Source organism: Cotesia glomerata, linkage group LG7, assembly GCF_020080835.1.
Source record: "Cotesia glomerata isolate CgM1 linkage group LG7, MPM_Cglom_v2.3, whole genome shotgun sequence".
Lineage (NCBI taxonomy): Eukaryota > Metazoa > Arthropoda > Insecta > Hymenoptera > Braconidae > Cotesia > Cotesia glomerata.
This window is the reverse complement of record NC_058164.1, coordinates 10,713,200-10,724,250: the sequence shown is the minus strand read 5'-3', so window position 1 is coordinate 10,724,250 and position 11,051 is coordinate 10,713,200. Positions and strand designations below refer to the sequence as shown.

Sequence of the window (11,051 nt, the reverse complement as noted above, 5' to 3'; positions counted from 1 at the left end):
AAAGTATTGTAGAAATTTATTATAATTTCAAAAATTATAGTTAAGAATAAAAAGAATTGTTTTTACCACATTTTGTGTAGTTGTTTAGCAAAAATACATTTTTTTTAGGAAAATAGCTTTTGATGGTAAATAAATTTGACTGTATTATTTATCATCGAAAATTTTTGAAATTTCATTTTGACTTCAACTCCAATCTTGGATAACTTTTGAATGAGTAAATTTAACGAAAAATCCAAGTTATAGGCGTAATTATGTGCAAATGCTTAAATTTGACAGAAATTTTGAATCAGAGCTTTTCTTAACATTTAATTTTCTTCAAAAATTCAATAATAGATTCAAGAAAAGATCAATAATAGATCTTTTACTATTAATATTAGGGGTTCAAGCTTTCATAATATTTTTTTTGTGATTCTGAATTTTTTTCGGCCCAATCTAATAGATATATATGTTTTTTCATATGTTTATCTCTATGTTAAACATTCATGTAATATATACGTTTTCCGTGAGGAAACGTGATATTTAATAATGATATATTGAATCGAAAATATGGATTAAAATAAATTTAATAATAAGATACGAAGAACTTGAGTGCACTTAAACGAAAAATGAAAAACTCAGTTGTAAATTGCAAGTAAATTGTATCTATTTTTTTTTTTTTTTTTATTTTTTTTCCGTAAAAAATTCATATAACTGATATTGTGTAGAGTTAACTTGAGAATAAATTTAAAGTGGTCTTTCTTCGCTCGACTGCAAGTCTCACAGACTTAATATATCTTCAATACACTGAACTGTATTCGAGATCGTGGGATGAGTATTGTGGAGGCCCAGAGGGTGGTGGAGGCTGCGGACTGTATTGCTGGGAGGCGTCGGAGGCACGACGCCTGAGCGCCGCGATGCTGTGTGCACCTCTCCAATCGGTAGCTTCGCCGGCACTCCCATCCGCACTGCCAACACAGGAAACACCACCGCCACTACCGGATGCAGCTCCAGGCGAACCCTGTCCACAATTCATTCCACCACCCCCGAGGCCACCACCACTACTCTGGCCACCGCCCGTACCCACAGACGATGCACCCGGTGGTGAACCGCGGGAAGCTGTCACATGAACTCCACCTGAAAACAAAAAACGAAGAGTCAAAATAAATAAATAAATATCTTTTTCAACTTTTTATACACAGCCATCTTTTTTAGTCTATTAATAAGCTTAAAAAAAGATAATATTTGAATAAGCAATATTGAGCGTCTGCTGCAAACGTTTTTATACTTTATTTTCGTATTTGATGAATACTTCATAGATTTTTTAGTCTCAAAACTAACGTTGTCTAAGTCAGTAAATTATCGAAAGTCAGTAAATTGACCTGTGAATAAATTTTCTGATATGACCTGATAAGTCTATAGATATTTGTCCATATCAGAATAATTAATGGGTTCATATGGCCTAATATGATTTGATATTTTCCTACATAATTTTTGACATGTTCTGATATGAAAATTGGCCATATTAGACCTTATATGAGCATATCAGGTTTAATATTTTTTAATATAACGATCTGTTCATACAATTTTTGATGAAAAAACTCAAGTTGTCGATCTAAAATTGTTTTTTTCCAAATCTAGAAATTTTTTTTCAACAAGAAAGTTACTGTGAAAAAAATTTTGATTTCTTTAGCTAAGAAAGAAAGTTGTTGAAAATTTCCAACAAATTAAGTTCTTGTCACAAAATTGCCCATATTTATCAAAAGAAAATTTTTCTCTTAGTGCACTGTTAAAAATAAGGAATGAAACAATAAAAAATTCCGCGTTCCGAGTAAGTTTGGAATTTTTCTCAGCGCAGTGATTGCGAAGTGAATATGAATTTTAATTTGAAAAACATCTGACTACGGAGTTTTTAGACTGAAATAAATTTTTATTTTGCTGAAATAAGTTTCATATGCAAATTACTAACAAATACTTCAAACAAATTATCTAGTTTAGGTTTATAAATATTAATTATATTTTTTCCAAAGATAAATTTTCACAAAGATTATTTTGTTATCAAATCTTGTTGAAAAATCCTAACATAAAAAGTAAAAAATAATAAATTCGTAAATAGCCATATAAGGCCATAACATAAAATTTTTTCACGAGAAATTATACATATATTTTTATATGCTTTTATCCTCTAGGATAAAATTTTTTAAGAATGACATAATTTTTTAGTGAGTTTAACTCCCTGAATAGATAAATTTCAATTGTGTTAATTAATAGTTCATAGAGTTTTGTTCAGTAGCCGTCGGGTATCGGGAGTCGAGTGTAAGTACACAAAGTACTTGCATACGCGACTGTCTTGGTATATAATCTCGCGCCTCTTAAGTGCTAATCATTATTGAAAACCAAAAATGAAAAAAATAGAGCTCCGTTGTAAAAGCTGTTTACTCAAACCATTATCAGTTTTCGAAGATGTTATGACCACAGTTGACGGGTGCTACTACATCCAATACTTAAGATTTTTTTACTTATTTTTTTTTTTGTTTCAATAATAAGATTATGAATATGATTATGATCACTGCTAAAAACAGTAATTAATCTGGCTGTAATTCGATAGGTTGAGGATTGATCTTTTGAAGACCGTATCGCTTCCTTGTAACGATAATTTGTGATAATTGACACTTAGTTACGTATATCATGGCGGGATATAAATAGAAATAATTAAACAAATTTAAACTTAAATAATTTTTTAAAACAAATAAACATAACAGATTTTGTCAAAAAATATTTTCTTTAAAAATATTTCACATGAACCTTAAAACAAATAAATAAAAAAATGTAAAATATGTGATAAAGATTTAAGTAAGAATTCTTAAGAATCGTGAATAATTTTGGAAGGTTCATCAACTTTAAAACACGTTGTAAGGTGAATACTTTTTAAAAAAGTATAATAATATGAAATGGTTATTTATACTGTTTGACGGTATACAAATATATATAAAAGTTTTAAGCAAAAACAGGTTGCATCGGGATGTTATGGTAAACATATAGCGAAAGATCTCACACCTAGGTGTGACCACCTTGAGGTCTTACTGTTCAAACACAACTCGATGTTCGATGGACTTTATGTTTCTGTCTCAAATTCTTAACGTGCAGACTCAACCAGCCTCGTTTCGCAAATTATTCCTGGAATTTATCTTTCCAACGCTCGTATTAAAATTATCATTAAAAAAAGATATATATATATATATATATATATATATATATATATATATACTATATATATATATATATATATATATATATATATATATAATGATAATAATACGTATCTAAATATAATTTGATTGAATTAATATAATAATTACCCAGGGAATTAAGTCCATAGGTTGCTTGATAAACGGTTTGCGATGGGCTACTGATTGGTAGGGTAGAATTGCCAAGTCCTAAACTTGAGCCAAGACTCCCAGAAGTCTGCTGACTTAATTGTCCTAAACTTTGCCCGAAACTAGCCATACCCATGCTACTTTGACTGAGTTGTCCTAGTCCTGAAAAAATTCACCGTCAGCTTTAATTTTTTAATTAAAAATTTATAAAATGCATGTTTCATATTATCACATCATAAAATAAAAGAAATGATAGAAGAAATAAAAGAAATAATTACGGACCTGGGCCCATTGCCCATCGATCTGCTGGAGTGTGAAACATTCCGGCAGCTCCACAAAGATCTGAACCCATTGCTCCGAAAGGTGGAAGTCCATGGGACGGTAGTAAAGCTCCTGGTGTTCTAAATACGTTTGTTGTCTTCTTACGTTTCTTCCATTTCGCTCGACGATTTTGAAACCACACCTGGTACATACGCAATGATTGAAATAATTAATATTCATATTCTATTAAATTAGTTATATCATGTACTAATAAAATTTAAAATTAATTAAAGTTCAACACGCATTACTGTTAAAGAATTAAACGTATAATCCAGCGACTTACATTCTAATTTTCCATCATGAAAATTGAAAAAAAAAAAATAAAAAAAGGAGAAATTATTAGGTTTAGTCAGACTTTTAAGTAATAGATTTTCATCAAGTTTTGATCATTTTAAATTCCAATAAATTATTTGGACTTTAAGTTGTATGCTATCTTTAGAACTAATCAATCGATATGAATTGTCAAAGTAATTTTGGTTCAACATCTCTTCCATGAAAAATCTAAAGAGTGAAATACTTTCTGAGGCTCGATTAATAATTTGATAAGTTACACGGAAAGAAAATTGTACGAAAAATTACAATGAAAACATCGTAATTTTTAGTATAGGACATTGCAGTGCCGGACCAGAACTCAAACATCATAATTTATACGATGCAACATCGTAAATTTCTATCACTCAAATTAAAAAGAAGTTTAAGTCACCGAAAAAATAATTCTGTATCATCCAGGAATCGAACCCGGCGTCCTCTCCGCCTCAAGTCCAAGGTTTATCCCCTCACGCTATCGGAGGGAATATCTAAAGTTTCTGTTCAGTCACATAATTAGCCAGGTGCACGATGGTGCTGCCCTCATTTTTCATGCTTTTCCTATGTTAAATCAAACGGAGTAATTTAGTTCCAGTGGTCGCCATTAGCGTTAAATCATGCTCTTCCCATAAGATTTACACGTAAAAGTGGTAGTCAGCGCCAGCTCTCCCCACCATATACTTCGCACCCTGCCAATAAGACCCTCGATACAGTAGTTGGTCATCTTTCGGTGGTGGCGTCGCAAACTACTAGACTCTGTCTCTCTTTTATTAAAATATATAGTATGCGTCCTTATTCACTTGCTCTTACGGAAAAAAAATTTACTAAATAACATCGTAATTTTCAATAATTAAAATTGTAGACGGCAGCATCGTAAAAATCGAGATACTGAAAGTCTAGTCCTGGATTACGATGTTACTATAGTAATTTTTCATAGGATTTTTTTTCCGTGTAGTTTCTCGTTTCTCTCAGCATTTGTTCGAAATTTTCCATTCGTTTGGGATCAATTTGAAGATAAAGTTTTTTTTTTTTTTATGAGAAAAAAATCGATTACAAAAAAATTATTATTCGGTAAAATTTGACTAATAATACCAATAGATAATAAAACTTAAGTTTAAAACTTAAGACAGTAAAACTTCTTCCCACATACATACATCACAAATAAAAATAATTTTTTTTTTAATGCTAATTAATACCACATTTATAGACATGAATGTAGATAACTCTGCTCAAGAGAATGTCGAGATATTTGTTCAATTTATAACAAAGTGCTCAACGAAATTTAAAATTCTCATCACTGTAGAAGCTCGCTTTTTTCGCTTAATTAATCAATAAGAAAAGAATTCTTCGTTAAAAAACTATTAATTTTCTTGACTCAAGAATATGTTTAAGAAAACAGAATTCCTCTTAACTGAAGCAAAGCTTTATTGAGTCAAGAAATTTTCTTGTCTTTAGAAAATTTCTTTTTGTTCCAAAAAAACGTAGTTCTTCCGCAAAATTTTCTTACCGTTGCTAGTTCAAATAAACTTTTTTCTGTGTTCATACAAATATAAAATTTTCTGGCACTGTGCTCACATCACAATACACTGATAGAAGGATTTATTTATATTAAAAAAATATTTGTTAATAGTTAACAAATCATTTATTAGAGACCATTTTTTAGTATCAAACAAATATTTCTTAGTATTTAAAATGATTTGTTTGTATTTAATAAATCAGATATTCATTTATTAAATATTAATAAATCTTTTTAAATACTAAGAAATATTTGTTAAGGACTAAAAAGTGGTCTCTAATAAATGATTTGTTAAATATTAACAAATATTTTTAACTATAAACAAATCCTTCTATCAGTGTAATTACCTTAAAAAAAGGGAATAGCCACTTGGGCACTTGGTGGATTGAAGCATAAGTTTATTGAAAATATACAAAACATGGAAGATAATAATCTTCGAACCTAATAATTTTTTTTGTGAAGATTTGTAAGAGCAATCTACACGTTAATATCGTGTCTTAAAGAGAGGAGGGGAATATTACTACATAGAATTCTTGATGGTTAGTACATAAGGTATCACGTGGAACGATAAGGTGTCCCTTGGTGTTACCACGATATTTTCAACCTGCTCCAGCCCCCACACCCGCTGCCAGCTATTAGCCGACGTTATGAGCTGTTGATTCTGGCCACGTAGTGGCTCCCTAAGCTGCCGGGGTCCCAGAAACTTGATTTATTGATATCGCATGCAAAGCCCTTCTCTCTCTCTCTCTCTCTCTCTCTTTCTCCAATCTCTGCTCTCTTTCTCACTGTGGTCTCAACAATATAGCCTATTGCTGGTGCATTGTTTGTACTGTACACACATATACAATACAGACATTATAGGTATAATTCTCCAACACTCGGACACTGGCGTTCCCTTTCCTGCTTCAGCTTCGTTCGTGTTGCTAGACACACTCAATACTATACTCTCTCACAGAGCTGTTTCATATGTGCGCTTTGCCAATAAATTAGTACTTTGGCATTAGCACGCGAACAGATTCGCAGTCAAGAGCTGTGTAGGTAAACATTATACTGTACTATCGTGCATGCCGGATTATTTCAGTCTAATTGGATTTATATGATTTATCTTTGGTTAACTCTGAGAGCTAGTTTCATTTACAAGAAAAATGATCCGATTGCTCTCCATTACAAGTTTATTTTAATTCAATCAATACTATTCCAAATAATATTCATCGTACATGTTATAATCCACTTAATAACTTTCCAAATTTCAACATAATGTATATAATATAACGATATAACAAAAGAGGGAGGACGGTGAAATTATTTTGACTTCGTAATGTTATATCCCTTGTATCATTATTTTCTTTTTTTTTTTTCACCCCACGTTTCAGTCCGCTGGGTGCGGTCCTGTTGATTTCACGCCAGAGCAAAGGTTTAAAAGCCCATAGATAATTCGAAGTTGCTGCTGCACGACGCTCTTTATGATTCGCTTCGAAGACGGTGTAGTTTAAGGGTGTGGAGCAATTTACACCCTTATCTTGTACTTTTTTATCTCTATTTTCATTACTTGGCCTTTTTTGTTATTAATTTTCATCCAAACATTTATTTTACAACTTATTTTTTTTTTTTCAATCGAATATACATTTTATTATTATTATTTTTAAATAAATTTTTTGTATCTAATAATTATAATAATATTCTAGCTTATCATGTTCTGATAGAATTGTTAAAAAATTAGCTAGGTTGAAAATTTTTAAGAGTCACTCAAAACTTTAAAAGATTTCGAAAATTGACAGAAATTGATTTTTTCCGGTTTTCTATTCTATTTTCTTGTTATTTTTTCATTATTCAGTTTTAAAATTGCATATTATGGGGAAACTTAAACTCAATATTTAGATTTTTAGATTATAATCAGAACTTGTTTAGCTTTAAAATTTTTTGTAACTTAAAATTTTTTTGAGTGACCTGTAAGCACGAATATCAAAGAATTTTCAATTTTATTTCTATAAGTTGTTACACGTAAATAATAAAATCAAAACACAACGCACAAATAAGACATCAAAGGACAGTTATTACTACTGTTTTTCAATCGAAACATTTTTATCTGACATCCTATACCAAATCGGCTGCTTCATGATCTTTTACTTTTCGATTTTTTTTTTAATGTCTACAAGTCATTACATTTAATTCAAAAAGTTACGTTAAATTTTGGTCACTTGAAAAAATCTAAAGAACATCTTGGAAAAATTTTAAATAACTTCAATAAGTCAATATATATCTACTTAAAATTTTCAAAATATATAATAAGAAAAAAAAAATATCGAGAAAAAAATTTTTCTTTATACCTCGGTCAAAAGTACGCATCTTTTGCACCTATTTCGAGGCAGAAAGTTAAAGATTCGTGCATTGATTAAGCTACACATTCGCCTTCTATAACAGCGGGAGCAAATGCTTTCGCTACCGCGACTGACATTAGCCATTTGTTACTAACTATGTTTTGTTTACGCTGATCATTTACGATTGATGGTACAATACAACTTGGCTATTTATTTTATTTATTTATTTACCAAATTTTTAGACCCTGAAGCCTTAGCTCCCTAAGGGCCTTACATAGAAATGAATACATAGTAATAATAAAATTAGTTAAACAGTAATGGATATAAAATAATAAGACAGTAAAAATAAGTAATAAGAAAAGTAACGTTGTCTCTAAACAAAGTCTATCCAAATTACTATCTAATGACTTTAGTTCATAAAACAAAAGAAAAGAAAGAATATGAATTTGAACATTTCGTAATTTGAATATTTTAGTAATTACAGTTATTTATCTAGCAGTATGATGTGTAGCACTAAATGGAACAATGCATAGATTATATAAGTTACAACAGTCATTCAAATGCGCAAGTTAAATTTAAGACACGGATTACTGACTGAAATAACCATTATCACCTTAGTAAAATAGCACAAATCAAAAACAAAAATTGCTTAATTAACTCAGCACAAAAAAAAATTTATCAGTTGAACATAAACACCAAAAGGTTATATTTCTTTCTTTCTTCTACTTACATGAAATATTTCATATATAAATAGAAATATAGATAAAAATATAACTGTCGTAAGAGTGAGTAGATTATCCGATGTAACTTATAACCAGGTTGTACTGTACTCAGATTCAGTTTGACAGTGACGTGTGTAAAATGGATCAACTTTATTTAATTAATGAATTATTTAGAAAAATGTACGCAGTAACAACAATTTAATTTGATTTTTATTAATTATTGATAATTTTCAGATAATATGCTCGTTTTTTCTATTTTTAACTGAGAATAATCTTTATTATGTTTGTTGAATTCAAGAAATTTCAGTTTTATTTAATCTAAAAATTAAAAAAAAAATGTTTTTTAATTATTTTTTATTTGATTTTACATTAATTATTTGATGCCTGCCCCCCCCCCCCCCAACCAGCAGCACTCACTTCGCCCGTGCCGCAAATGTCGGGGGCAGGCATCAATTTTTTTTCGATACAGTACATAAAATATTTTACGTACTTTCGACCGGCTATAAAGAAAAATAGTATACACTACACGGGCAGAAGTTTGAGAGCTCTGAACTGCGCGCCGTGATGCTCTCGGCTACGCTTCGGGCATCATGGCGCACAGTGCAGAAATCTCAAACTTTCTGCCCTAATAGTGTAATATACTATAAAACGAAAAAATCAATTTTCGACGATTTTGGAAACTTTTAAAAATTTTGGGTGACCCCTAAAATTTTTTAATCGATCTGATTTTTGGAGAAAAAGCTTAAATTATTACAATAAACTAATATATTTTTGTAGGAGACTAGAAAAAAAGTAGTCAATATTTTGCGCCCCTCTACCTAGTGTGCCTATATTATTTTATGACTAATAACTTGATGATGCGCCAGTTAAATGCTTGTTAAGAATTAGTCAATGACTTACTATCGTTAGGCAGATGTTTCCTTCTAACAACACCTGGATTCCATTAAATCTCGAAGATTTTAAAAAATATTTTAAATAGCTATAATTACTGTAGATTTAGCAAGAAATAAATTTTTTTTTAATTCAACTCTCAGAAAAGTATGAGCGCGGTAATAAAGAACAGCTGTTCGAAAAAAATGTTATTATTTTACTTTCGGGATATTTTTTTTCCTTTAGGTGAATTGAAAGCCTCGTAAAAGGGGTTCAGTCTACTCTCTTTCAGATATAAATTGAGCTCACCATCAAAGTAAACGGCAGGATCTTCAGAATGCTTGAAGATATATCGCTGTAGATTTTGCCTTAGTACTGAGCGATCGTTGAGTTTACTTGAAAAAACCACCGGAATACCATTTCAACATTGAAATAATTCTAAATTTCGTGAGGACAGGGAATTCAAATGGGATTTAAAATTTTAACTTGTTGCATTCTTGACTTTTATCTTAGAATGTACGCAGAAAATTGACAGAAGATTAAAAAAACTAAAACGATTAGCGATAAATTAAGATAGAAAAGACAAAAATAAAGAGTAGAAAGTGTGAAACTTGTCGAGAGTTTTTATTTTGTTTGGTAGCTAGACGACGTGGTGCGGTTAATGAGAATAAATATTGTATAAACTTAGTGGCAGGGGAGAGGATAGGAGGACATCTGATTGATGATAGTGGTCGGAGAATCCCGTCAGAGGGTGGCAAGACGCATTACTCCTTAGACCTCCTACTGTTCTCTTTATTTATCCCATTTTTTCTATCTTTCTTTCTATCTCATTATGTTACGTTTGGCAAATTTAGCAAATGGACAACCCCCGATAATCGATTAGACTATGCAGAGAATAAGAGATGTGGAAAGTATTTATATATAGAAAATGTGAGACAACAATGACAAATATTTATGAATAAATGGATTTTAAAATGAATACTCCACATATCCAGAGCAGATTATATGATGCAAAGTTATGAGTTATAAAGCAACGTCTCTTTTAGGATGAATAGAATATATTCTCGATCTCATCTCTAACACAGTCACAGTAGTGCTTTTTTTTAAAAATAATCTCTTAAAAATAGATAAACTAAATAAAATATAATAGTGGCGTTAGATGTACAGCGAAAATGCATCGCTGCTAAAAAGATGGAGGAATGGAGGCAAAAAAGTTATAGAAGATCGTAAATGTTAACTATAAAAAAAACTATAACCAAGTTGCAGTTACGCGTACAATGTCCATCGTAAAGTTGATCCATTTATATTTTATTATTATTTTACGTCCAGCAATATCGTTTTCTGTATCTATTATAAACCTATCGTTAAATTAAGTTAAATTACAACCAGATAAAATTGTCAAGTATTCTTTTATATGATTTTTTAGCGGTTTGAGGAATTTATGTGTATTTAGTTTTGAGGTCATAGGAAGCTTTCCTGACCACCCCCGCGATGTTGTCACTATGTCTGTGTGTGTGTGTGTGTGTGTGTGTGTGTGTGTGTGTGTGTGTATGACTATGTGACTCGCTTATAACTTTTGAACGACTAAACCGATCGGAATCTACTAAACGGCGTTCTAAAGAGTTCCTTCAAACTTAGATTTCCT

At 30.8% G+C, this 11,051-nt stretch overlaps 1 protein-coding gene across 2 annotated transcripts in view; it reads right to left on the bottom strand.

Annotated features, from left to right (window-relative positions):
• LOC123269452 (homeobox protein orthopedia-like) overlaps positions 1 to 11,051 on the bottom strand; it is a 48,820-nt gene continuing 37,769 nt past the window's right edge. The window contains exons 4-6 of one of the 2 annotated variants that reach the window (XM_044735155.1): positions 3,636 to 3,816; positions 3,336 to 3,515; positions 1 to 1,113 (exon numbers count right to left, since the gene is read on the bottom strand). In XM_044735155.1, coding sequence (XP_044591090.1) covers positions 776 to 1,113; positions 3,336 to 3,515; positions 3,636 to 3,816 — 699 coding nt within the window. In that variant the 3' untranslated portion in view covers positions 1 to 775. The remainder of the gene's footprint in view (positions 1,114 to 3,335; positions 3,516 to 3,635; positions 3,817 to 11,051) is intronic. The other variant, XM_044735154.1, reaches the window with a different exon arrangement.